Source organism: Anopheles bellator, chromosome 2 (assembly GCF_943735745.2).
Source record: "Anopheles bellator chromosome 2, idAnoBellAS_SP24_06.2, whole genome shotgun sequence".
In the NCBI taxonomy this organism is placed as follows: Eukaryota; Metazoa; Arthropoda; class Insecta; order Diptera; family Culicidae; genus Anopheles; species Anopheles bellator.
In genome coordinates, this window is record NC_071286.1 from 65,192,257 (window position 1) to 65,220,091 (window position 27,835).

Here is a 27,835-nt window from a genome sequence, read left to right on the forward strand (position 1 = left end):
CTCGTTGACCTTAAGCTTCGGGGCCGGGGCTCTGCTGGGACCGTGAAAATGGGATGCACAGGATGTGCTGCGTGTCCATGCTGCCACGCCACGGAGCCGGATACGAGCGGCGCAGTCCGGAAGCAATGCACTCATATATTCCCATTATTACGTTATTATGTGCATCTTCATCTGCTCCATTGCATCATCATCGCGCCAAAGCGCCTCGATGGCCGCGGACGAGAATTCATTAACCCTCGGTTATCTTTTGCTGCGCTGCGAGAGAGACAGAGAGCGTACGGCACACAGTCGCGCGGTTATTGCCACGACGGCGGTGATAACCAGCGAGCATCGCCCGCCCTACGAAGGTGGGTCGACCCTCGGCGAACACTCCCCCCAGGGGGCAACCTATCTGCGATACTACTACGCCGTTGGCGCGGGTGCTGGCCACCGAAGCGCAAAGAGTTTGCATCATTGAGATTGATCACTTTCGCTAAGGATGCTCCGCGCCAGTTGCAAGTTTGTCGAGAACTTGCGGAATTTTATTACCGCAACGCAGCGTCGTTGCTCGTTGCCATTTCCGGGCTGGAATGTCCTGCATGAAGGCATCCATGTCTGTATGAACTATACGAAATATTTTAATTACTGCTTGCGATTTTTCCTTATGATTATGACTCTGACGAAAACAAGGTACGGAATCGGAGAAGAAAACAAGAAATATTGGATGGAAAAAGGAATAAAAATAGAAGATAAAATGAAACAGTTGTAAACCTCAATATTGCATTACACAAACGAAATCGAAAACAATCTTATCAAGATAAAAGGAATTGATTGAGGATTTAAGGAACGTGTAGCACAGTGGCTCGGTATAATTTGTTTTGAACCACATAAAAAAACCGTTAAGTAAATTAAGAATAGAGAATAAGAAGCAAAGGGAAGTACCACTCACAGAACACAGAAGAGGGTTGCAACGACGGTAACCTACATCCTAAACTGACGGGGCTAAAAATTGCGAAAAACTTGGCCCACCGATCTTGGCGGCGGTCATAAAAATATCGTTTTCACAGCATAATTCCCGAGCTCGCAGCCCAACTGCACTGCGAACCACCGAAGTTGCTCCATCCGTTCGAACGCCAGGAGATCGCGATCATGCTGCACACGGCCTGCAGAGAGTGTTGCACCAAGAACGACGACGGATTTGCGCAAATAGCATTTTACACCATCTAAGCCATCGCGCGCCCAAGCCTCGCGCCAGCCTAAGCATGATGATGTGCGATCACCACCATCAGCACCCGACGACGACGACGACGACGGCGACCACCACCGAGAGACGCACTCGAAAGTGGCAGAACGGGTTTTGCTCTAAACGAGGCCACTGCGCCGTGCCACCGTAAATTCTAGCTCCCTCCGAAAGGGTGGCGCACAAGGGTGACGACGGTTGCTGCCGTACCTTCGGATCGGTTTCCTAACCTAACCTCACTGCTGCTGCCACTTCCATTTACGGGCTTCCTCGGTCCGGAGCGGTTCCGTGGAGAAAACCGATCCAATACGCGACGAGCCACTCCAAATTGACTTCAATCTCTCGCGCTCTAGGAGGAAACGGTGCCCCACAGATTGGCACGCGAACGAAAGCGAAATCGAGGGCGCGTCGGGTCGCGTCGCGGAATCAAACCGACACTAGCGCTAGGGCTACTCTCCGATAGCGAGGGCCGCCGAGGGGGTTGCCGGGCAGGGTGGCACAGACACAGCGAGAGAGAGAGAGAGGGGGGTACACGCACCGGTAGAGGTCGCAATTGCACCACCACCACCAACACCACTAGCAGCAGCAGCAAAAAAGTGAAAGGTGCCCACCACCAAAGATACACATCCTCATCGTCGTCGCTCCGCGGTAAGGAAGCTCCGCGGTAGGGCTTGCCGTGGAAGGAGGGAAACAGGAACAGAGGGCAGCAGTGGCGGACACGGCGGTCAGATGTGGGTCGCCGGGTGGTACGCGCACTCCGATCACTTATGGCCATCGGCGAAGCGAACGAGACTCACTCAAGTAGGGTTCGGCCGCTAAACTCACAAAAAGGGTAATTTGCCGAAGCTTGTAGGCCCCCGGTCGCTCGGTGAGGGGGCGCGGCGCAACACAAATGGACTGGGCCGATTCCGAAACGGCCTCACGCAATTTGTTTAGGACCCCAAAAAGCGATCCCTACGCAATGAGCCGTCGCCACATGTGGTGAAAATGTGTGTACACTGCACTGTCAATAAATGGTTTCCTTTGAAAATTGGACCATAAATGAGTAGAGCGTGGGTTATCAGTAGGCCCTCATTATCAGCTAGCTAGATAGCCTACTTGTTAGAACAGGGCCGTAGCCGTGTGTTCTCGGTACTTTTGCATTCCAGTTGGTGAAGTCAACTGATGAGTTCGAACTGACAACTTTCGCAAGCGAACCAATAAATCGATAGTCTATGCTGTAGGACGATCTAGGGACGAAGCACGAGGCATAGGAGTAGAACAGATGTAAAACAACCCGTGAAGAGTCTTGCCACATTGTCAGACTGAGTTGCCTCAGAAGAAGTTGCGGAAATTTGTATCAAGACTAAAGATGTGATGTTGTCGAGAGAGATCGATAAAAGACCAACTAAAAAAGCTGAGCTGGCGGAAGAATGTCCTTGTGCTGACCACTGGAGTTATCCCTAAAACCAGACTCCGCTTACCTTGCTTCATTGGTGTGTGGGCTTTTGAATGTTTCTTCTCTCTGTCTGCTGGTAATGGATCTCTTATCTCGCCTATACAATAAACCTTGGCTCAATGGTTGACATATTTTACTCTCATTTACAACCGACATTGGTATACGATTCGATGTCCGTCAGCGGTTCTCGATGGTTTCCAGTTACCCGGCTAAAGGTTGCACAAAGCCGCGACCAGGATTAAGGTGTTTCCATTCACTTCTTTAGTTGAAGTACGCAAATTCGCTATCGATAGTTGGGGTTTGTTTTAAAATTTATGGTAATATGTGCCAAACTCAAGTTTAAGTATGTTTTTATTTGTAATCAGTAACCAAAACATAAGTTACTGAATTGAAAACAGTCCGCTTACTGCATTGAATGATAGAACTTACAGAGCCTCGCTCGGGGTCAAGGTTTGTAAACTTTTAACGAACTTATTTAAAGTTCGTTAAAATTTGTCCGCACCACAAAGCGAACCACAGAATATAGAAAACAATGAGTATTTAATTTGTGTCATCAATTTCGATCAACTCAAGGATCTCCGCTTCGAACAATCAGGGACACTGTGTTCATTTTCATCTTCGGATATGTGCACCAAAGGTTTCCTTGTATCTTAAGCACAGCCACCCAACCGGCATTAGGCATAGGCCCCCGAAGTGTGACTGCCAATTGTCACGAAGCAACCTAGCATAGGTAATGCCCAAACGAAAGGCCGGAAAAGGTTTACTTCCCATCGGACAATGCGCGATGGGAGATGGCAACCAAAGGCTCTCGCACACATTATCTCCTGGCTGGCAAGATCCGGCGCTGCGGATTGATTGCCATGGTCATGGGCGACAGCCAGCCCAACAGCGTAGCGAGGGCCAGATATGCTGATGGGGCACCAGCCAGCCAAGCATCAAGAGTCATTCACGGGGCCATCGGAAAGACCCTCAGGGGGGTAGCGCGCCCACCACAAATGTCACGGTGGGCGTGAGTTGGTTTCGCTCAATTTTATTCTATACACACAGAGATCGGAGACGTGCGGATCGGATCACCCGCTTCTGCTCCACCACCACCACCGTCAACACGATCGTCACGAACCCCAGAGTCCAGAGACCCAGGTGCTCCGATATGATGCTCCTTTCACTCCGGGCTCGGTTGGCTCTTTTGCCTGGATATCACTTTCACTTCTGTGAACGTGACACGCCGCCGACCACTGCTGCCGTTACTTTATTAGCAAAACCGTTCCAACAACGTGTCACGGAGGTCCCGCACAACCGAGAGGGCGCCTTCGTCCTCCTTCTCACAAAAGTGAAATGCTTTCCCGCCCATTAGCACGTTCGTGCTGGATGCTTTTTCTATGCTGCCGCTTCAGTTGTTTTTTTCGTTTTAGCACTTGCAGTCCTCCTCCGGGTGTCGCGGCCGGCTGCCGGATCACTTTGTCGCTAATTGATAGACCAAACCAACCCGACCGTCCGCCCGCCCGGAAAGCTGTCCCACGCTCATTGCTGGGGCCAAATTTCTGCGGGTACACGAAGCGAGAAGGTTGGAAGAGTGGGTCCAAGTTTCCCGTTGGACCATGGCCACTTTCTCTTCGGGCGTTAGTCAACCATCGGAAAGTGTGAAGCATGCCAAAAATCACTTCATACAAAAATCCAAAAATTGAATACACGTCAATGAAGGGTTTTTTCTTTTACAATCAACCGGCATTTGAATATTTTATTGAAGGTTTTATCGACTAGCGATCGAATCAGTTGCAAATGCACAACGTGTACAGCTGTACAAGGTCCTCATCCTTTGCTGCTAGGAGTTACATGAAAAATACAGACCGACAAATTACTCCAAAAGCATTACCATTAATAAATATGCTCCGTCTCATAGTAGACCTTACTTATTTTACATCTTTCAAGGAAATTATGAATACAACGATCTATCGGATCTATGGGACGATCTAATGAATTCCCTTTCAGTGATTCTTGACGTGGTTTTCTTTAAGGAACAATTGTAAATCTCTTTTGTTACTTTTATTAGTCCTATCAACAAAGACCCAAAAGTTAGGGCAACAACTTACTAAGTGAATTGACGAAAAAACTTCGTTGAAAAACAAAAATCTTTCAAAAGATGAAACATTTAGCCCAGAACTAAATTCACCAAAAAACCCTCTTTTTCTCGAAACATAATGCTTCCATTTCCATGCTATTTATCATTTAAAATTATTCGATTAGAAATGCATTTAGAATTGATCCGAATCCGAGTTGATGGTGCGATGCTCCCATTGGAAGGGCCCGTGGCGCCGTTTGCACAATCGGATCGGATCCCAGCATAAAAAAAACCCACAAACGGCGCTATTTTATTGGCCTGGGCGTGCAAACATGAATTGGTTTTCGCAAAGCCTTCGCGAAACAACAAAGCTCGGGCACGATACAAGCGCAAAACCCTGACGACGACACCCGCCGGCCGGAGACGACGAAAACTTTTTAACGTCCTGACAGCGGCGCGGCCCGCACATTTAATGACACCGCAATAAATACGAACACTTAAGTGCGAGCATAATGCCCGCAAAACGACGCAATTTTCTAGCTCCGACGCCTTTGCCCCCCGTGGGCCCCCGATGATGCACACGCAATGGTTAAGTTGAGCTCCCCGAAAAAAGGAACAACAAAAGTTTCGTGAAACTGTGCTAAACCCACGTCGAACGCCCGGAAGAAACGCGCGGCACAAAAAGCGGCGCCCACAGCGTGAGAAGAAGCATGAATTATGTTTGCATGCGCCAACGTGGGAAGTTCGAGCGCTCCGAGAGGGACTGTGGTGCAATTCGACTCGGAATAAATTGAATCATTACTTCAATATGCTCAGTAAAAACCAACGCCACCGGACCAGCGTGGGCGGACCCGTGTGCAAAATTAGAGGCGCGTCCACTCTCTTTCGCTGCGGAAGAAGCAACCGAATCTTCATCAGCTGCGGTCCACCAGGTTCAGCATAGAAATTAAAGGCTATCCGGCTACCCATCTCGCTAGATGATCGGTCTTTTCAGTCTCTTGCCAAGATGCCAATGCCCATGAAATCACCACCGGCGGCCGTCCAAAAGTTGAACAAAAAGACAAAGCCTATTTGCCAGCCGCGCCAACATAGCTCACCTTTTCCAAGGCAAGGAGCACCGTCATTCCGGGCTAATCATTTCCTTGATATACTTTTCTCTTTTTGTGGACTCCTTTGTGACTTATGGTTCATCTTGTGCCTTTTGCCCACCGGGCGCCATCGTTCAACAAAGAGCGCCGCCCTTAATAGAGCCATTGCCACCGCAAATGGTGAAAACATTGCGATCTCCGTCAAATTGGACCATAACCGGCGGCGGGAATGGAGTGCGCCGTACACAATATTTGCGTGGTTGTAAAGCTCATGAATTTAAAGCTCATACATCTTGTTGGGTCACCCCTAGATGGCCCCAATATCGTAGTTGATCGCGCGAGCACTTCCAGAGTCAGTAACTTCTCCCAGGGCACACGTAAATTTCACTCACAATTTCTGGAACGTGATCGGTTTACTAACAGGAAACGCGACATTTACTGAAAGTTGACCGAGCAAAACCGGGTCCGCTTTTGACTACTTTACATCGGAATCACTCGTGCAGCGTTAATTGGAAAATCGCTAAACGGTGACCAACCTAAGATTACACAACTCCTTAATTATGCGCGGTGGGAATTCGAAAGATAGGGCCCGACATGCACACGCAGCTATAGCAATTTTACAGGCAACAACCAGCATATCTTCGGCTCAACCATTTACTACCGTTTTAGGCGAGATTTTATACGGCCCTCCAGAAGGAGATAAACAAATTGAATCATAAATCAGTCACCGAGCACGAAGAGAGGCAGCACAAAACAAGATAAACATACATGATAAAATTCAAATTGACTTAAGAACCGAACGAAAACAGCGGGATTTTGTGCCTGATCTTCCGGCCCATCGGCGGCTTGGGCTCGTAAATCGTGTGAAAAGACAACCGTGTAGCTCCTCCAGTTACCAACCGCTCAAGATCGTTGATATACCTTACACGCTTAGTCAGCTAGCCCGGGAATCGTCACCGGCCACAAATGTAGGTCAATCATTGGAGAAGCGCTAGACGGTTCGGTTGTAATTTTCTTCCGACGATTGAACCAGTGACCAGGGAAATCCAAAATTCATTGCAGACGAAATAAATCATGCTTCGCCGGCATCGTAACTTTCTAGAAGGTCCAAAGGCCACCATTTGCAAGTGATTCACCCAACGATATGCAGAAAGACCGATACCGACCGATTTTGCTGGAGTCAAACCATTACACTCCCCCAGGCGCCCATCGGAACCGGACAGAAAACACAAACCAACCCACACGATACGCCATCGGGCCGCCCATCAGGGAGCAGCAGTCGGAATGAGGGCACTGGTTCAAGTGCAAACTTGGCCGATGTTCGCGTGGCCCATTCGCGGGGCAAAATGGAAAACATACGGCCGTAGTGGCGCGGCACGGCGGAAGTTTGTCGTTAACCCACAACACAAATCGGCAAACTATTGATTTGTTTGTAAAATAAAAGTTTCCCTCCCGGAGCCCTGTGGTACGGGCAGCAAATGGAAAAAAGGGACTGCTGCCGTTGGAAGCGATGATAAAACCAAAAGAACCAAGTCGTTGTTTGGCCGAAAAGTTTTCAGCTTCACAGCGAGAAAGAGAGAAAAAGATCTCACGAAAAGTGTGTTTTTAATTCCGTATCACAACGGTTCGGCCTTAAAATGGTCCAATTTGATTTGCATCCAAATTTGAGAATAAGAATGGTACAATAATATTAACATTAACAATTAGGTGTGTTATTCATCGAATTTCCTTCCCAATGGTGAGACCCGAATTGTTCCATTTGGTGCCTAATCGATCCCGCCGTAGATAGAGGTTCCTTGAAGTTTAATTAAAAGCTCTGCTCAACTGTCGCAAATGTTAACAAGCGCTAAAGAAGCATTTTCGTGTGGCCGCGTAACAAGGCGACCGGGGCATCGAAGATGCCCCCGATAGTTAATCTACGCTCACGACAATTCGAATTGTTCGGTGAGAAGGTGTCTCGTAAGGCGCACCTCATTAGGATAACGAACCGCACTTATCACCCCGGCCAAATTGCATTTTAATGCGATTTGCCGGAATTGCCCAAACACCGCGCCGAGGCGTTAAAGTTTTATAAATTAGCGAATGAAAGATACACGGTGAGTGCAAGGCCAAGGCCTTAACGCCCCGGCCGTCCATTGCCGCATCGGCATTCTTTTTCGCCACAGTTGCGAAATATATTGCAAAACCGATGGCATGGCGCGATGTCAACTTCTTTTTCGCTACACACCAGCGCAGCTGCTGCTGGGCATAGAGTTTGCAGTTCGCTGCGACGCCCAATGCTAATCGCGGGCTCTAACGCTAACGGGTCGTGTGTGCTCCGCCACGCCACGGTCGATGCTATCAATGGAAACCTTGAACTGTTCACCATTTAAAGGCAGGTTTACACACATTTGCATAGGCGTTCTCCGATGGCCGCCGATGGATCGTTGGGGGCCCGCTGGGAGGCGATTCGGACGAACACGGTCCCATATCAGGCTCTCGGGCTGACGGCGCTGGCACAAGCAGGAGCGCACTCGGAGCCCCCAAGGCAGCATCGGTCAATTCGTTTGGCACCCGCCGGACATGGACGAAAGCGAGCTGAAATAATTGTGCTGTGCCTAGCGGGGCCCGGAACAGGACGCAGCATCCGAAAGCGCTAGGGAATGCCCCCGCCGAAGGAGTCCGAACAGGAATCGTTTCGAGAATTTATGTAACTCCCGGTTATTGGAGCCGTCCCAGGGCCGCGCCAATCTTGATTGGGGAACTACATTTCTACAACAACAAAAAAGAGATTGAATTAAAGAAGAACGATGGAACGTAACCAACATATTGAAGAAGAGGGCCACCCAGTTTTTGCCAACACATTTGGCAGAAAATGCATGACCCTCTAAGTCGAACTTGTGGACGCCCCCCTTTCGTGGAGTGGAGTCATCCAGCGGGACCACAACATACGCCCCGTGCCATTGATGCAACAAAGGTGTTCCACATTGGGTACACACAGCAGCAGGACCAACCCAAAGTCTTCCGAACATTCCGTGGCCGTAACCGGGCGTCCGAAAGCCGACGGCCACGCGGCAGAGAGAAAGAGAGAAAGTGGGCCAAGCGCCGGCACAGGGAGAGAGTGTAAAATCGGCCGGGGAAGCGACGACCTGCCGAAAGCAGGCCAACCGCTCGCAGCATGGTGCCGGGTGGTGGGATGGCCGCGACCGCCGCCGGTTCGTAAGCAAACTGTGCGTGTGTGGGAGCGTATCGGGCAGGACTCCCTGCCTGCCTGTGGAGCCTGTGTGTCGGGTGGTGCCGTCTCCGGTGCCTCGAACAGCACCGGTTCTCCCGCTCACGCTCCGACGGCGAAAGCTCACTTCTCACGCGGATGCATCTCGCCGAGTGCGTATGTTGTGCTCATTACTCGCCCGCTTGTTGTTTTTTGTCGCTGGTTCTGGTGCGAGCATTTTCCTCTCCAAACTCATGTGCGTATCCTTCCCCATGTGTATGTGAGGTGAAAGGCGCCCCTCACACGCCGTGACTTCTTTATCGGCGGTGGCAAACCCACACGACCAACAAACGGCACCCGTTTGCGAGCGTGTCTCGCAGTGGAAATCTTCCGTTTTCTGCAAACTCTAAAAGTGCGCTTACCTTGGCGACGGCCGGTCGGTCGCTGGGTCTGGCCTTAGCCTTGGTCGCTGGAGCGTGACGAGGGGGTCGCGTTGTCGCGTAGGAAGGAAGAGTAGAGCCACCGGTTCCGGTTCCGAACGGGAGAGTTTGTTGGCTCAAAGCTCTTCACTTGACTTGACCTCACCACTTCCTGTGGGCTTCTTGTCGTTTGCTTGTCGCCGTCGCCACTACCGGCCAACAACCATGATAATCCGTGAACGTCGTGCGGCAGCTTCCGGAACCCTGAATTGGATGCGTGTTCACCACGGTTTCACGGATTCGATTCGACCCCACCGGCTCACACAGCCACGCACATATCAACCGGCGCAAAGAGCGATTTGGCGAAATTATAGCCTTTTCCGGGAACACGACACCCAAAAGGAAAGCACTCACAAGCTTCACGCGCAGCTTCGAGTGTTTGACGCGTGGCCCGGAACAGCTGATTCCCTGTTGGTACCGTATTTTCACGAGTTTCTGCAACACCTTGTCACGCACACAGGCACACCGGGAGCAAACAAGCAACCAAAAGGACACGGCGATCACACCGAGTGACGCAAGGAAACTGTACCTCACCGAACGGGGTAGACGGTCGCTGCGGAACGGAAACAACACACCCGTTCAACTGGAGCACATACGTATTTATGCGCATGTATTTCACGCGTGCATAGGGATCAAGCAAGCTGCGGGCATTCTCGACAGCATCGCTCTAAAAGCGTCTTAAAAATTCGCTCTCAAAATCACTGTCTCGCACTCGCTCTTCGCTCCATTGCCAGGTTCCGATGAGCATTTCCATTTTAAGATCGCCACGATCCAAGTTACGATAGAAACGTTCACAAACCTGACTTTGAATTTTCGAACTTGACAACCTTACCCACTTTTTTGGTTCTCATTCTCACTCTTCCGGCGAGTGGGAGTGCGCGATGAGCGGAATCCGCTCGCTCCGAGAGCTTTGGCATTCTCACAGCGCGAGTGAGCGAGCGAGGCACAGTGTGTTCGGTCATCGACCGTTGCTTGCGAATCAGCTGGTGATCACGATTTTTGGGCAAGTTCGCCTTCGCCGAAGGCCCAAAAAGTGCGTTCGCTTGCCAAAGGTTGTAAATTTACAGCAAAACACTTCAAATACCGTTTCTCACCTCAAGCTCACCAGAGTGAGATGATCTCACGCGCGAAGTGAGCGGATTTGGCCGAGAAGCTTTCTGTGGTCACCGCTTTTTTCGGACGCCCTGCCGGGAGGGAGCCGATTCAATATTTACGAAATAGAACTGTTTTCCTCGTTAAAAAAACCTTTTCGTCACCAAATGTCTAACCACCAATGTTGAACAAAGTTTCGAAACCGGTCCGTGAGCCGTGTGATGAGAAGTCGTTGGAGAAACGTTTCCGAAGGGTAGCTGTCATTGTCATACATTGTGGCACCGCTGACTTCTGCCGTTGCCAGAAGGAAACTATGCCGGGGTGATATTTTCGTACGCATGCAAAAATGAACTACGCTTCATAAGCACTCTAGCCACAAATACATTAAGAATACACAGATTGTACTAAACGTAGGGGGTGATATAAAACAATTCGTAAAATGGGTGCGATACAAATAAAATGGTGCGAATGTGCAGCACAACTCACAAAAAACCCGGTACGGAACCGTTCTACGATCCGCACATCATACAGTCGTCCCTATTTTCCAGCGAGCAGACCATCTCCGCCATTCGCTGGTTTCGGTCCGCCATCGAGCCATTCATCTGGGACTCCTGGTCCGTTCCGTTCGCTTCATTCGCAGGGCGGCGAGGAGTGCTGCTGTTGCTACCGTTGATCAGCGAACGTTGCATTTGGGCGGTCGGAGGCGACCCTTCAGCCAGGCTAACTTCAGCTGTACCGTTCATTGATTGGCGGCTTGCGTTCAGCTGCTGACTAGTCGAACCCTGCAGCTTCGACTTGTCGACCGTGAACTGGATCGCGTTCACCGCCGGCTTCGTGCGCAAGTAGTACATGCCGGTCTTCAAACCCATCTTCCAGCCGTAGAAGTGGATCGACGTTAGCTTGCCGTAGTTTGGTTCCGCCACGTGAATGTTGAATGATTGCGACTGATCGATGAAGGCACCACGGTCCGCGGCCATCTTGATGCAGGTTTTCACCGAGATCTCCCACACCGTTTTGTACAGATCGCGGATGTGCTGCGGTATCTCCTCGATCTGCTGTATCGATCCGTTGTGCGCCAGGATTTGGTTTTTCATATCCTCGTCCCACAGATCCAGCTCGGTCAGATCCTTCAGCAGGTGATGGTTGACCACCTGGAATTCACCCGACAGCACCCGGCGATTGTAGATGTTCGATGTGTACGGTTCGAACGACTCGTTGTTGCCCAATATCTGTGCCGTCGATGCGGTTGGCATCGGTGCGAGCAGCAGGGAGTTCCGGACCCCGTGGATCGCAATCTTTGCCTTCAGCTCGGTCCAATTCCACAGCTCCGTTGGCTTCTTGTCCCACATGTCATACTGCAAGATGCCCTTGCTAACTGGACTTCCGGCGTACGTTTCGTACGGACCGTCCTTCTCGGCCAGCTCGCAACTCGCTTCCAGTGCACCGTAGTAGATGGTTTCAAAAATTTGCTGGTTCAGCTTCTGTGCCCCTTCGCTTTCGTACGGTAGGCGCATCAAAATGAACGCATCGGCCATCCCCTGGACGCCGATCCCGATCGGTCGGTGACGCATGTTGGAACGTTTCGCCTCCGGCACCGGATAGAAATTGACGTCGATGATCTTGTTCAGATTGCACGTCACAGTCTTGGCCACGTGCTTCAGCTTTGCGAAATCATACGTCCGATCCGGTTTCACGAACATGTTGAGTGCAATCGACGCCAGGTTGCACACCGCGATTTCGTCCTTCGACGAATACTCAACAATCTCCGTGCACAGGTTCGAACATTTGATCGTTCCGACGTTCTGCTGGTTGCTCTTCCGGTTGCACGCGTCCTTGTACAGCATGTACGGGACGCCTGTTTCCACCTGCGATTCGATGATCGCGAACCACAAATCTTGTGCCTTAACCTGGCGAATGAAACGCCCCTCCTGTTCGTATCCCGTGTACAGCTTTTCAAACTCCTCGCCCCACGATTCAGCCAGCCCGGGACAATCGTGCGGGCACATTAAGCTCCACATCTCGTTCGCCTCGACACGCTTCATGAACAGATCGGGAATCCAGAGTGCGTAAAACATGTCTCGGGCGCGCACCTCCTCCTTACCAGTGTTCTTTTTTAGGTCCAAAAACTCAAACACATCTCCGTGCCACGGTTCGAGGTAGATGGCGAATGCACCCGGCCTCTTGTTACCGCCCTGATCCACGTACCGTGCCGTGTTGTTGTAGACGCGCAGCAACGGCACCAGCCCATTGGAGATGCCATTCGTTCCCCGGATGTACGTTCCCTTGGACCGGATACAGTGCACGTTCAGCCCGATGCCTCCGGCCGATTTCGAGATCAATGCGCACTGCTTGAGCGTATCGTAGATGCCCTCGATACTGTCGTCCGACATGGTCAACAGAAAGCAGGACGAAAGCTGCGGACGCGGAGTGGCCGCCGCAAACAGGGTAGGCGACGCGTGCGTGAAGTAACGCTCCGACAGCAGATTGTACGTCTCGATGGCCGCCTCAATGTCCTCGCCGTGGATACCGATGGCCACACGCATCAGCATGTGCTGTGGACGCTCAACGATTTTGCCCTTGATCTTCAACAAATACGAGCGTTCCAACGTTTTAAAGCCGAAGTAGTTGTAGCTAAAATCGCGATCGTACACTATCGCCGAGTTCAGCCGATCCGCATTGTCCATGATCACTTTGTAGTGAAAATCCGAGATCATTGGAGACTTTATTTTCAGGCATTCGTTCTCCATCATGTACAGATCGTGCATAACGTCTGTGAAAACGGAAAACAATAATATTGAAAATTTAAGCACAGTTGGTAGGATGCTTTGTGTTATAGAATTGAGCAATAATTATTCTGTTACTTCAATCCGTAAAACAATTGTTAAATTCTGGAAATATGTAAGCGATCTCTGTGTCGGTTATTGTTGCAATGATCTTAAGGATCTTAAAATAAAAACAACAACAAAAAGTTAAAATGTAACGAAACAAATTAAACTATTAGTGGGAGTTAAAATTGATAACTTATTAGCAAAAGAGAAGTTTCGCAATTGTCCCCTTTCATGCATTTCTGATCCATGCTCCATGATCAATCCATGAAAATTCATGTATCTGTACCAATACGGGAATGTTCATGTACAAAAGGGACGCCATGCTGGTACGGCTCACGCACACCAGGGCAATTTGCACCATCTGCGCTTTGTACATATTTGCCCCTGCAATCTTGCAAGGACGGGACACACTTACCGGAAAATTGTTTCTTTGTTTCCTTGTGCAGATTCGACACAACAAGGCGCGCTGCAAGGATCGCGTAATCGGCATGATTTGTTGTCATAGTAGCAGCTGTCTCGGCGGCCAAATTGTCCAGTTCTTGCGTGGTTACGCCGGAGTAAATTCCACTTATGACCTTCAGAGTGATTGTAACCTATTTGAAAGGCGAAACGGGTCGGCAATAAAACGTGGCGATGAGGAGATGGGAAAACAATTGTTGATAAACACTTTTCGGATTGACAACAACAACCGATCCTTTCAGGACGACGAACCGAACGAGACTGAATGGGAAGGAAAGCATGAATGGCAGGACCTCCCGTACCCTTTGTTCAAAGCGCATCCCACCGGTGCCTTCGTTCCATGTTCCCTCTACCACTTACCGGATCAACAAAGTCCATATTCAGGCCATAGCATAGCTTCTGTATCCTCGAAGTGATCTTATCCAGGTGAACTTCTTCCTTGCGCCCGTCTTTAGTGGGATGAAAGTGAAAGAAAAAGGGAAGCCAACAGACCATGGTTGTGACTCCGCTGATGGGGCCGATCTTGGCCGTGCGAAACTTACCTCGCTTGAAGACGTACATTTTGCTTGATTTCAACACCATTTCGACAGTTTTTGTATTACTGACTTACTCAAGCACACAACACGCAGTACGGATCACTGAGGGAATAGTTATTTCAGTAGAACAATCTAGCAAAAGCCCCAACGAGCACACCGACGATCCGCAGCGAACGAAAACCAACAAAAGAATGGAGCGGCGAAGCTGCTTTTCGCGCAAATTTGCGCACCGTTTTGACAGCTCACGTCAGGCAATTTTGTTTCGAATTTCTAAACCCTACCGATGACAGCGCCATTCGTTGCAACGGTGAATATTCAAACTAAACATTTGAATGATTCGTTTCCATCGCCGTTATCTGAGGGGCTCGAACTTCGACAATCCATGAACGGTATCGACACGGGTAGCGGTTCCGGTGGAAGTGACGCCAGTCGGTACAACTCCAGTGCGGTTGGCCACCAGACGTACTCATCGAACACTCCACGTTTCATAGTCCCCCGGAGTAGGTATTTGCAGCCAAAATTGAACACACTTTCCGCCGTTTCCAACAAACCACCAGAAGTGGCGCTCCAGGTGCCGTGGACTTTCACGTCGCCGAGTGAAAGAACTACCGGACCTTCCAGAGAACCGGCATTCCAGGCTCCTTTTAAGCGTAATCCACTCTCCGCAAACACATAAATTCCAACGCCGTGCTTTTGGCCGAAACACCAGTTACCCTTGTACACGTCCTGATTTGCATATCGATACACACCGTATCCGTGGCGCACTCCGCGAGACCAATCACCATCGTACCTCGAGCCATCCGGATACCGCTGGCAGCCTCGGCCATGTTTGTGGCCCTTGCGAAAATTGCCGTCAAAGCGGTGGCCGGTTTTTTGACTCAGTGTGCCGTACCCATGAAACACACCTCTACGGAAGGTGCCCTCATATCGATCGCCATTCACCAATTTTGCTCTTCCACAGCCGGATGGTTGGTTCTCTTCGTTCCTCTCGCCTTCATAGTACTGCAACGTGCAACAGTGACAGTGTTGTGGGTCATTTTACTTGATTTCGGAATCAATACCAACCCTAATTTCGATGGCTTCCTGCAACTCGGTGGGGTTTGGCGAAAGTATTTCGTCACTGCCTTTCTTACTGGGCTCCCGCCCGGGGATTGAGATGCTTTTGGATTGATTTGGACCCTCTAGGGGAAAAACGTCTGAATTTGTCATGCTGTAAATCGTACTGTTCTGGAATATGAAATTAACGCTACTAGATGTACTGAATCTTAAAACAAAACCTAATTTATTTTCTCTAATTGTTTACCTAAGGTATCGAAACAAAAGATGTACATGAAGATGACCGTATGACATGACTAAATATAAATGTCTAATTATAAAGAGAATTGTTTTTATGGTTAGTTAAAAAAGCGATCACACAATCGAAATGTCGTTTGATAGGAACAATTGAAACACAGTCAAACGCATGATGCGCATTTATCATACGGATTTCAACCGCTCAAGTGGCCGCTATTTTTACAATCAAGATTTATTTGTATTAATTTTTCATTCTATTTGCTACGCTTTGAGTTGATGCCGGGATCCGAATTGCTCTAAAATCTCACCAATTTCGATACATGCATCGCCCTAGCTTTGATTGAAGAGGCTAAGCAGCGCCTGCTTTTCCTTCTCCTTTTTCCGCACTGCCTCGATGCTGCGGTTTTTCCAGGTGCTCTTGCGCAGCTTAATGGGCCGACTGCCAACGTACCGTCCTGTGGAAGAAACATTTGGGAAGAAGCGAAAGTTGTAGCGCTGATTTTAGAGAATGGCCAGTGGGAACAATACTAGCAGATGCGTTAAGTTGCAATGGGTAAGAGAAAACAACTTTGAACGGTCGTCCAAACAAGTTCTGGTTCCTGTCACCGCCAAGTGACATTTTTAGGTCAAGGTGCTTCAAAAAGTACCACACACGTGACCCAAATGACACTTCCGTATGGGCAATGCAGAACGAGAAAGTTTGCGGATTCTAACATAACTTATTTTGCGAAAGTTTAAAAAAGCCACACTGAAACGGATCTTGAACATGAAGCACCAGATCCCTGAAAGATCTCCTTGGCGGTTCGTTTACTGCCCTACTTGGCAACGGACACTCGTATGGACACAAATTTCGTCTAATCTTCGAAAATAGGAAAGTGTTCATTATTGTCATCAGAGAATCGCACCATCGAGACCGCGAAAAGGAAAGGTCCGTCCACCCGAAGGATTCACATGAATTGATTTCCCCGAATCCCTTGGAATGGTAACAGTCCTCAGTCAATTTCCATCCGTTAGGCACAGTCGATATCAATAGACCAATAGTGAAAGTGATAGCCAATGGTTCCTAGAACACACCGGAATTTGTCGTTTACCACGCGGTACGGGGTGTCGTTTCATATCGTATGCCATCACGACGAAGTGTTGACAATACAATCATCACCGATCCGTCTGAGTCCATCCTTCTATTGCGCCAGTTTGGGGCCTTCTTCGGTGGGCCACACCGCTTACTATGCACCGTTTCTGGCAACCGACCGGAGAGCGGTGTAATTGATGCTGAATATTCCTCTTCCTCTAACCCAACCTAAAAGACTGTCCTTTTTGACGGTCGGGTATGTTTTCTGTTTACCGCTAGTTCGATTTAACGGAGTCGGAGATGTCGGATCGGGTGAAGGGAAGGTGCAACAACTACTGTGGATGTTTACGCTCTCTCCGTGAACCGTGGCAACGTCGCGAATGAATTTTAAATTACGACGCAAACGATTACCGATTGCAGGTACGGCCGTTCCCGAGGTGACACTTGACGTACATATGTCGGCCTTGACGAGGACACGTTTGTCGTCGGTTTGGTTGTTTTTAGATTAATTTTTTCGCAGTGTTTTACGCCAGAATGCCCTCGATTGCCCCCGGGAGGGTGGCGATCATCACTCGTAGCATCCTGGGTGGTAGGGATGCGCCACGCATCCATCTTCGATGATGGATCACCTTGCGTGCGGATTAATTTGGCCCCTTCTGGCGAGCTGGTGGCTCGGTTTTCCTGGAAAAATCCCTAATTTTGCGCTTATGACTAGATGATTCACCCCCAAATAATGGTCCCCTAAGAAAACCTATGGTCAAATTGTACTTTCCGTAAAGCTTTCTGTTTTCGCTTACATGAAACCCTGCAATCGAAGAAAATGGTAAAAACATTGAAATTGTATTCTTTTTCACAGTGCCAGCAGAGCAATAGCAAAGAAACCAGTTTTCCGATTCGCTGGAATAATGCGTGGAATGAATAATGCAATGCGATGCTAATTCGTGGCCCTAGACTTACTCGTCCCCAAGAATATTCCCTTGCACCGACTTGGAATTGGAATTTGTTTACACGGACTAAGGAATTTCAATCCGGATCGTTTCGTTAGTTGATACGCGGTTGGAAAATAAAAATACAAAGATTATTGCACATGACCGGGCGTGGCCGGATGATTACAACGGTGGCGGGCACTGCACGGATTAAGTACCACGTGGCCGGTTGCTGTAACGACCGATGAGTGGGTGTTCAAAAGTCAAGTGGCAAATAGTGATGAGATTGCAGCCAACTAACAATCAACAATCGGAGCTGGCCAATCCGTCCCTACCCACGGTAGCACGGAGGAAAGTCGTGTCCTTGGTCAGAGCGCTTCCACGTTGGTCGCCGTGCTACAGTCCGAGGTGGCTCAAAGTCCAACCTTGGGACAGAATTTTGTGTGTGGATTTTCTTCCTCTCTCTCTCTCTCTCTCGTAATAATCGCGTGGGACTCGATGTTGGTTGTTTACAATGTGTTTAAGAAAATGTAAACCCCGCTTAGGACAGCCGAGAGAGGAATCAAAGGCTGAGGGATCATTTCACTTTTCAAAGCACAACACGCAACGATGCGAAACAACCGGAACTAACGTGAGAAAGGGGAGTTTTGAAACTTTTTTTTCCAGATTTCACTATAAAGAGTCGTTCGAATAAAGACAGAATGGTCGTTCGAAGAAATGCCGCCATTCAAAACATGAGTTTAAGCCCTTTGGGCACAATTTGTTGCTAAATGATCATAAATTGTTGTCAAAACGTTTCTAATTTCCTGTGTAGTTTAAAACATGGATTTACATGAAAATGGAACTTGAAAGCCGCCCAGTTATATTGAAAAGAAAAATAGGATAACACAAAAGGAAAACAAAACCTAAATAAGTAAACAAATGAACAACACAACTGCAAACGAAAATCATCCAGATCCAGAAGATCGAAACGACCGAGAACTTTCCAATCAAACATTTTTAAAACAATAGCAAAACAAAACAATAATAAAGAACATCAAAAAATTAGCAAATTATGGAACACTTTGTATAGCAAAACACAAAAGCAAAACAAAACCAGCCAAAAATGCACTAGCATTACGCTCAGCAGGTTACAACAATGAAAGGGCTACGAAAAGTGCTTGATTTGATTGAGATCTGACAAATATCGGAAAAAATGATCAATAATCGGAAATGTGCGATGATGTGGCTTGCAATCAATCCCGGAACGGGAAGCAATTTGCGTGCACCGTGCCACGTACTACTAAATTTTCGGTGTTCCCGAAATGGGGCCGACACGATGTACAATCATCACGCACAGGATCCTGGCATACGGACATTGCTTTTTGGCGCGCAAAACGAGTCCTGCGGCAGTGGCTTCATCAGTATCCTTCGGGTTTCGCAGGTGTTCGGTTCTTAATACACGACCGAACCCGATCGGAACCGAGGGCACCCGTCGGCCTCAGGCACCGATTGCGAGCAAGAATGTGTGATTAGACGTGTGTGCGCCCGTCAGGCTGCGTGTCTGAGTGCGCGGGTCCGATGATAACGCGGGACGCATTGCGAAGCTTGCATCGTGCCTGGTTCGCGGAGGCTGCGGCGATTGATAAAAGACGCCCGCCGAGAACCGCGTGCTAACACTCCGTCGTTGAATCTTGAACCGATCGGTGTTGGTTCCGCCTTAAACAGTGCAGCTTACCGCAACTCGCGGATCGCGGGTGTGTTGCGAACAAAGTGTGGTTGACCCTCAACAGTACAGGGTACCAAAAGCCGACGAGCCGACGAACATATCGGCCCTTGGCTCTCCCATCGGAGTGCCCAGCCTTCGACGTCCGGTGCCACCGAATGGTGGATCACTGGATTGCTTCCATCCCCGATGTTGGCCACGGCGTGCTGCCACCGCGGTGGTAAACCAGTGATGATTGAACCAACGGCGCAGGGCGCTAGGAGCACAGTAGCGAGAATCGCACCATGTACCCTCCACCACTAACCCGGATTTGATTAGTTTGTGATCGATTGGCTTTGCGCGCAAGGGGCGAAAAATTTGTAAGCAAACAAAAATAAAACAAGTGATCATCCCGTAGTGATCGATCGTTGCTTTCCTTACGATCGCTACTTTCGATTGGCACCCGAGGCTAGTAGCGAGCGAAAGGTAGATAGTTTTGGAGTGATTGTCGTCGTTGTGGAACACTTCATTCTGAGCACCGGACTGGTAAACGAGTGATCATCGGCATCATCGTCACCAAAAAGGACCCCAGACACACACACACACAGGATACGCAGGATACTCGATCTAAAATGAATAAAGTAAGTACAGGGGTCAGATAGCGCATCGAGGAAGCGCGTGATCAAGCGGAAATGCGGGACTGCTCAATCAGGTGCCACATCGAACAGCTGATGAAACGCAGCGAGGAAGCGAACCAACGAATCGAGAAACTGTCATTTGACAGTCAGATTTGGGGGGTCCGTTTCGAACAAGCAAACCGAGGGCGTGAGAATAAATAGAACCCCGAGCGGAACGGAGCAGCAACAGTTGGTTCGGTGAAATTCAGTGGCAGTACCAATTTCAATAACAAATCAATCGCCTCGCCAAAGTCCGGGGTCCGGTGATAACAAACGTCGGCTTCGCAACGATGTTCCGGGTCAGCGGCGACAGTTCCCCCCTGGGGGGAGGTTGGCGTGAGAATCGGCCGCAGACACTCAGTCACCTTGACTGGCTGGCCAGTGGTCCTAAAACATGGCAAAACAGGATTAAAGCAAAAAAACAAGGCACTGATCGGGTACGTTAGGCGTTTCCCCGTGGGGCACATTTGACTAGCTCCATTTTCGGTTGTCCTCCGGTCTTCCGTGCCTCGGGTACGACTGTTGTGTTTACCAGCCCGCCCGCTCGGTCCGTTCGTTGTGGCCGTTTTTGTGGTTCACTATGCGCTCCGTAGCTCGCCGTTCGTCCTCGATCGCTGCTCGCCACGCTCTGTCCGCCGGATTGGAACGCGCAAAACCAATCAAGCCGCATGAACCGGGGCCGCGTAAACAAGATAGTGCGCGTGTAGCAGCAGCACATCGCCCGCGGCCACCAGCGCTCGGAGGTGGCTCGCACGCCACGGACGGTTGGGCCTCCCACCGTCGCGATGGTGGCGGTGGCGGTTGTCCTCCTTTTCGTCGTCGTGATTAGCGCGCACTGCTGCCGCCGTCGCCGCCGCCGCCACCGCGCGATTAGTGATTCGATGGAGGCGCCTAGTAACCAGTGCGGGAAGGGTTGTCCGAGGCCGCCACTGCCGGAACTCGGGAAACCGATTTCGTTGTTTTGAATACGAAATCATCTGCCCCCGGCACACACCCGGCAAGACGTGTTTGTGGACGTCGACACATTTGCCATCCGGCGGACAAACTATCAGATTCGGATGCTGCTCGCTACGGCAGCGCAACATCACCGAGTGCGGAGGTGTTTACGGGGCGCGAACTCCAGATAAGAAGATTTATGCGGGCGGGGTCTTAATATTTTGTTTTCCGTCGGTAACGGGAGGCCGAAAAGGAGCCACATTGAATAACGACTCGAATTGCACCGCCCCAGCATGTGGGCACGCGGGTACTGTGTCGGTGTTGTTCGAAAACTGTACCCTCAGATCTACCCCCACAGATTCACCGCTAAAGCGCTATTGATTGGCAATTATGAACAAAATGCCATCGTCAAAAATATCGTTCAACAGACGAAAGGAAGGTTAAAAAATGCCCGACAACTCCATTTCACGGTTGCGTTGGATGCATGTTTAACATGTTGCCGGAAACCGTCCACCCGGGAGAACCATGCCCCACATCGACATTAACTTTTTCATACATCTCGTGGGAAAGATAAATCATTGCTGCCTGACGGGGCCACCCGCCCTTCGAATCCGGGTCGGATGCATAATGAATGTTTAATGATGAAATTAAAATTGAAATCTAATGGAGAAAGTTGAACCGATACGCATCGTCTTGGCGCGCTGCTAATGATGCGAGTTTGCCGCAGCTGCGGTTTTGCCTGTTGTCACAATTGCCGCACGGTGGTCCCCGGGCCAGTACAGGATGTGATTGAATTTCGCAAAGTTTCGCACTTTGATTGTGCCGCTTAATTCAGTGCACGATCTTCGCGGCACGTCCCGGGCGCATCTCATACGACGCCTCCATGTTCGCATTCCACAAACCGGCGCTGGTCGGTGAAAATCTTAAAACGAAACCCACGCCATATCGCGTGGCCGCTAGGTGATCTCGCTTCGCAGCTTGCAGACACCGAGACGGCCGCCGCTGGCGCCACACGGCGCAACATTCCATTTTGTGAACCCCGTAATCCCCTGTGCCGATCGATAAGCGCAAATAGTACACATTCATTGCGAATTGCGCTGCAGCAACCAATCGAATGGCCGCGTACTCGTGATCCTTATCGCGCTTTTTGTAATCTCGCTACTAGGTCAGCTGGCTAGTCTGGCCAAAAGTGGTGCAATTCCGTTCTAAGCCAGTCAGCCGGATATACCGTGCGAGTCCACTGCGTGGGACAAATTAGTGGCCTCATTGTCAGACAACGGACAACGGACGAAAACCCGAACTTTGCCCGCATCGATCGGTCACACAGCTTCGATGATGACTGGCTGGACGTAGATTTCGAGTACCACTTCACGACAGATGAGTTGGACCCCCGAGGGGTCGGATCGACGGAACACGTTATCAGAGTGCGGTCCAGTAGCGGGAAGGTGGAAATTAATTATTTCACGCTTCACCCCGTTATCAGTCGGTCGCATCATCAGCGCTTCAATTGCCATCGCCAATTATCATCCCGGAGTTCCGTACTTTGTAAACATTCACACCATCGAAGGTAAACACGGCACAGGGAGCAGCACCAAAAAAGAACGAGGCATCAAGAACGCTCGCCTAAAAGTGGATTGAAATAAAAAAATAAAAATAATAAAACAACATTCCAACGGGCCGGCGGGCGGTTAACATGGCGATAGGCGAACCTGTGGCATGTGGCACCGTGATGCTGGGAAGGGTCTTTAAAGTGCCGTTGTCTATCGCCGGGCCCAAAACGGAACGATTAACGGGTCCACCAGCCGAGCGCACGCACGCCGAGGGTGGTATGCGATTATTTACGATCGTATTTACAACTGATTGCGATTGTGAACTTTTCGAAAAGTCCATCTTGGTCGGCCAGGGTCGCCCGCACGCTCCCTAGCGCCAACACGGTGTGTACTCATTCGGGCTGTCCCGTTGGAAAGGAGGTGGCCGCTCAAGTGCTAGAGTCCGTCACAGTCTAAATCACTTCGGCGCACCAGGAAGTGAACTTCTACGGCTGATCGGCGCTCAAGTTTAAATCTATTTATGACCGTTTGTTTACTTCGTTTGGCGCTAAATTTAAGACATCACAATGAACTCATGAACTGGCCAGCGGTTGACAGAAATAAATCTGGCCCAAACGGACATTCTCTGCGCGTGTACTCCAGATGACCATGGCAAAACGTGTAGGATGGAGATGAAGGAACCATTTAAGATGCACTAAACGTCAATTTGGTTTCCACCTTTTCGATAGACGGTAAAAGTTCCATTAATGATAAACAAAAAACACGTGGGAATCGTTTGAGAAGGTCGGATCCGACGTGGGATGATGACTTCCTACTTCCGAAGGGTCCCATCGGAAACAGGGATGCACTGGCATGGGCATTTGTCAGCGTTTATTTTCTTTCCAAAAATGTTGCCAAGTAAACGATAAAAGAATGCGAAATGGTACAGGACACCGAGCAATGGCACGCGAAAAGAATGTTAATTTGTGGGCCAATGTTTGCGCCACTTGAGAACGCCCAACACGAAAAGATATACATTTGAGTTGACAAAAAATGAGAGAAAAACGGGGGATGGCAAGATTGTTGGCCCATCGCACCACCTGTGATGGGCATAAAATGATGAGCAACTTTTAATGTTTTATCTTTCTCTCTCTTTCTCTCGCTCGCTCGATAGGGTCGCTTATCAACACGTATCTGCCTGTGGCTGGTCGTCATGGTGATGGTCAACGCACCGCCAACTGTCATCTCGCAGCCGTGCAGCGGAGTCTCGAGTGGATCGTTGGGAAACGCCCTCGCACAGCAACGCACAAAGGGCAGCGCCCGTGCCGGGTTCGGCCCGCCACCCGCCGCGATAGCATCGTCAACACCGACGGCTATCAAGAAGGACCTCTTCATGTCGCGTGGCTGGGGTGCATCGGGGATGCCGTTCTCGATGTTCTATCTCAACCACTACACGAAGGCACAGAAAGCTTACGCACAAACCCAGCAACAGCAGCAGCAGCAGCAACAGCAACAGCAGCAGCAGCAACAGCAGCAGCAGTTACTACAGCAACAACAGCAACACCAGCTGCAACACGAACAGCAGGCCCAACAGACGGCGTCGCTAAGGATACGCTCGCAGGACGACACACCGCTCATTCGAACCGAAAAAGAGTTGGCGGTGGCGCCGTCGCTGGTTGAATCTGCTGGTCAAACGCTCGGTGCCAAGCAACTCCCATTCCCGGACCGGTACGGCGAAACGGCAGGAGCCGTACACGCGGAAAAGCTTCGGACTGATGCCGATTACGTTGACAACAACGGGGGCGCCACGGTGAGGGCGGGTGCGAAAGGAAATGCCACACGCCGCCAATACACGGTTCCGCAGCTGTTCGTGTCGTACGGCTGGGGGCCGATGGGTTAAGTGGGTTTCATTTGCTCTGCGCCTACTTTGTTGTTCAACTACTCTCCACAAATTCCTGCCAATAAGTGGGCCGGTCTTGGGCCCACTGTTTTGACAATGGACGTTGGAAAAGCGAAGAAAATTGGAAGATAACAAAACAAACGGAGGTGGAAAAAGAATTTCACAAAACAAAACCTAACTTTGTGTACCCTAATACTTCATTCTATGTGTAATAAAAAGAAGCATTACAATTAGTGTTATATATATATAAAAAAATACATTATGAGCAGCATCGAAAAATCGAATCAATTAAATTGTTAAAAATGGTGCACCCAATATAAGAACAAATTGGAAAATTCAACTGGTTTTTCAATGCACCGATCATCATCTTGTACTTCCACTACGCTTCTCCCGTTCTTATGTTCTTATCCAGTTACACTTACCGTCCATTTCCTTCATCGCCCGAATAAAGTCCTGCGGGTCCTTGAAGCTCACGAAGCCGTAGCCCTTGCTTTTGCTCGTGCGCTTATCGCGTATCACCTTGGCCCGCTGGAACGAGGGGAACTTGTTGAAGGTACGCGTCAGCAGCTCGTCGTTGACGTCGTTGCCGAGATCACCGCAAAAGATGCGGAAATCATCCTCCGCCCAGTCAGAGAGAGACATGTCTTCCCACGTTTGTCCACCGGCCACACGCACCGTTTGCTGAGAAAATGAATCGAAGTGAAGCGAACGAAACGCAATTAGACCGACCGTAAACCGAAACGAAACCCCTAGGTGCGAAAGTAAAGTGCTACTTCGTCGTGCCCAAAACGTTAAAGTTGAAAAGAATCTTTTGTAAAATTTCTTTTCAATCATACGAATGAATTAATGCCGAGATTATGCTGCATGAACGTTACTCCTCGAGGAAGGCTTGCCAAGAATTTCCGGTTTTTCCGCTTCGGGTGGACCCTTATTCGCACCGAAACCAGTTCCCCTTATTCCCGACAGTGCACTCACCTTTTTGTCCTTCTTGCCACGCCGTTCACTGTTCCCGAATGACTGCAACGCGGAGGAAGCGCGGGCCGCCTTGATGGCTTCTTCGGCGATCGGATTGGGGCCGGATTTCTCTGTTTTCGGTTTCTTCATCTTGGTGACCACTTCGTACTGAATGTTAGCGATATCGTACTGCGAAGAAAGCATTGGTTCGTTAAAAGCTTGTCGTTTGTGTGTGGAAAACAGAAAGGACGCTCTACGTACCGATTGTACCGTCGGCGCCATTCCGCTGCTGGATGGTCCGGGCGAGATGTCCGACTTGGTGGCAATGCCAACGGTTGGCCGAGCGGCATACATTTTCGGAGCGCTACTCACAATCACCGGCGTCGGTTCGGTCGTGTACGATTTGGGCGGCAACAGCGTCTGTGGCTGGACCCCGTACGGTGGCAGAAACGGAGGCATCGGTGGCGGTGGCAACCGTGGCGGAACCTGGGCCAACTTCTGCTGCACCTGATTGTACGTTTGCGAACCGATCACCGTTCGCACCTGGGACGGTATAAACGGACTGCTGGCTACGGCCGCAGCCATTGCTGGCGGTTCCATCGCAACGGTTGCAGTCGAAATCTCCGCTTCGAAGCTGAAAGTATATGCAAGATTCTTGATGATGTTTTGTCGTCATTCCCACTGCCGGGATCTTCATGTATTACCGAGACATTTCGTCTTCCATGTTTTTCCGCTTGCTGCCCATCTTTGTTGATGGCGACGCGCCTGTAAAACGTTTAATAACACCTGTAAATTACACAGCGCCGTACAATACGCGCCACACTCTATTGTTGATTAAGATGCCGGTTTGTTTTGATTCGCTAGTAACGCTTCGCTCGATCTGTCAAACGAAATGTTCAGCTCAGTGAACACGCGAGCAAAACGCTTCAAACCAACCGTTTCTCTTGTGGTGCGTCGAAAATAGAGATCTCCGTGTAAGAAATTCGTTTAACTGTTGACCCCAGCTTGGATATGAGAAAGCTACAATTTCCGCCGCAGCAGTTTCATCGAATCGAAATACGAGGATAAAATAGTAAAAATATGTAAGGTTAAAACCATTTGAATAAATACTTACATAATTTTGTTGCAATTGTCGCTTGGGTGCTTTGCATTTCGGATATATGCAACATAACACGCTTTGTTTTTAAACATACCCTTAAGCTTATATATTTCTTTTTATCATCAAAAAAGTGAAGAAACATTCCAAAATAATGTTATTACAATCAATCAATAGAAAATTGGTATCTTACTAATAGTTTAATGAAGGTCTTTCTTGGAAGGAAAATTAAACATGTGCTCTATTTTCTTTAACGCAAGGAAACGAAACCTAAGCTATCGGCCCGGGAGAAAGTACGCATTTTCTCCCGGTTCCTCCCTAATTACGTCCTTCATGCGTTTTACTCTTTACTGTTACCCTCGTTCACTTCTTGCAGTTATGCCTGCACTTCTTCGCCAAGACATAGTTAAAGCATTGTGTTTAAATAAAAGAAAAAGTGTTTCTTTCTTTCGTTCTTTTGCGTTTCTGTTTCTCTGTTTTCGGTTAGTCTAGTCTCCATGCTGTGAATGCGTGATTTCGGGTCATTGTAGAGCTTTGCGTTTTACTTAGCTTAAGTTGTCCTTGCATTATACGCGCGCGGCTGTCCGATTGTATAGCTTCTCTCTCTCCCTCTTCTCTCTCTGTATTCTCTCTGTTCACCTCTTATATAAATTTTAAATCTTGATTCGTAGATTAAAAAAAGGAACAATATTTTTCTCTTTACAAATATACAAAAAATTACTACACGCCTAAGGGGGGGCAGGGTTTCGTGACGGGAGCTTAATGAAGGATGAATATTTTCCAAAATGAGCGTGAAGTTTTCGAAATGAAAAGCAACTACACGGAGCGAAAGCAACAGTAATTATAGCCGGACGCCGAGATTAGATGTGTTACAATGTAAAACGGTCCACCTTCCTATCAGCCACAGCGCCACGGTTCGGGCGATCCTCGGCAGTTGTTTGAACAGCTATCTCTCAATGCATTACTCATTTTTTGATGATATTTCCGATGATCCGTTATCCTTTTACTAGTGGGTTTAATGTTTCTTTTTGTGATTTGTTTTGTTTTCTTCAGACAGTTCACAATAATATATTATATTTTGTTTCACGGAAGAAAGCTGTGGAAACAGTTAGAAGTAAGTAGTAAACGATTAGAATTATTTCTTCTCTCCACACACGTGTGGTTCTAGGTGTGTTTTCCGTTAGTGCTTTCTTCGCTGGCAGCCCAACGCTGCGCCGAGGTCTGAACGTGCATTGAATTTACTTGCGATCCTCCGCGCTCAGATGCGCAGGATTTAGCGTTTTGACAAACTCATCTGCCATAGGATGCTGCCGGCTGGCGTTCGCTTTGAGGATACTCAACCGTTCGCTCTTCAGCTCCCAAGGACACTCACAGTCTTCC

General features: G+C 49.2%; 4 protein-coding genes across 4 annotated transcripts; 1 reads left to right on the top strand and 3 right to left on the bottom strand.

The window, feature by feature from the left end:
• Positions 1–10,966: 10,966 nt before the first annotated feature.
• On the bottom strand, positions 10,967–14,535 carry LOC131211490 (ribonucleoside-diphosphate reductase large subunit). The gene is made up of 4 exons (XM_058204977.1): positions 14,395–14,535; positions 14,213–14,301; positions 13,809–13,986; positions 10,967–13,335 (listed from the first exon to the last, which is right to left on the bottom strand). The coding sequence occupies exons 1-4, from the start codon at positions 14,432–14,434 to the stop codon at positions 11,075–11,077; spliced, it is 2,568 nt and encodes an 855-aa protein (XP_058060960.1). The 5' UTR covers positions 14,435–14,535; the 3' UTR covers positions 10,967–11,074.
• Positions 14,536–14,703: 168 nt separating this feature from the next.
• On the bottom strand, positions 14,704–16,007 carry LOC131207875 (radial spoke head 1 homolog). The gene is made up of 2 exons (XM_058200508.1): positions 15,990–16,007; positions 14,704–15,390 (listed from the first exon to the last, which is right to left on the bottom strand). The coding sequence occupies exons 1-2, from the start codon at positions 16,005–16,007 to the stop codon at positions 14,704–14,706; spliced, it is 705 nt and encodes a 234-aa protein (XP_058056491.1).
• A 4-nt stretch (positions 16,008–16,011) lies between these two features.
• Positions 16,012–26,150, bottom strand: LOC131206910 (RNA-binding protein 42). Its single transcript, XM_058199506.1, has 5 exons — positions 26,064–26,150; positions 25,621–25,993; positions 25,381–25,548; positions 24,828–25,086; positions 16,012–16,136 (listed from the first exon to the last, which is right to left on the bottom strand). Exons 1-5 carry the CDS (start codon positions 26,102–26,104, stop codon positions 16,012–16,014), a joined length of 966 nt encoding a protein of 321 aa, XP_058055489.1. The 5' UTR covers positions 26,105–26,150.
• LOC131206911 (uncharacterized) lies at positions 19,351–24,741 on the top strand. The gene is made up of 2 exons (XM_058199507.1): positions 19,351–20,004; positions 23,680–24,741. The coding sequence occupies exons 1-2, from the start codon at positions 19,996–19,998 to the stop codon at positions 24,403–24,405; spliced, it is 735 nt and encodes a 244-aa protein (XP_058055490.1). The 5' UTR covers positions 19,351–19,995; the 3' UTR covers positions 24,406–24,741.
• Positions 26,151–27,835: the final 1,685 nt, after the last annotated feature.

Bases quoted from the DNA above. Each gene is read 5' to 3' on its own strand.
- LOC131206910 (XM_058199506.1), bottom strand. From the start codon at position 26,104: ATGGGCAGCAAGCGGAAAAACATGGAAGACGAAATGTCTCG. The intron at 25,994-26,063 runs GTAATACATGAA...ATATACTTTCAG, and splicing joins ATGGAAGACGAAATGTCTCG to CTTCGAAGCGGAGATTTCGA. The intron at 25,087-25,380 runs GTGAGTGCACTG...TCATTTTCTCAG, and splicing joins GTGGCAAGAAGGACAAAAAG to CAAACGGTGCGTGTGGCCGG.
- LOC131211490 (XM_058204977.1), bottom strand. From the start codon at position 14,434: ATGGTGTTGAAATCAAGCAAAATGTACGTCTTCAAGCGAG. The intron at 13,987-14,212 runs GTAAGTGGTAGA...CCTTTCAAATAG, and splicing joins ATATGGACTTTGTTGATCCG to GTTACAATCACTCTGAAGGT. The intron at 13,336-13,808 runs GTAAGTGTGTCC...CCGTTTTCACAG, and splicing joins AACAAAGAAACAATTTTCCG to ACGTTATGCACGATCTGTAC.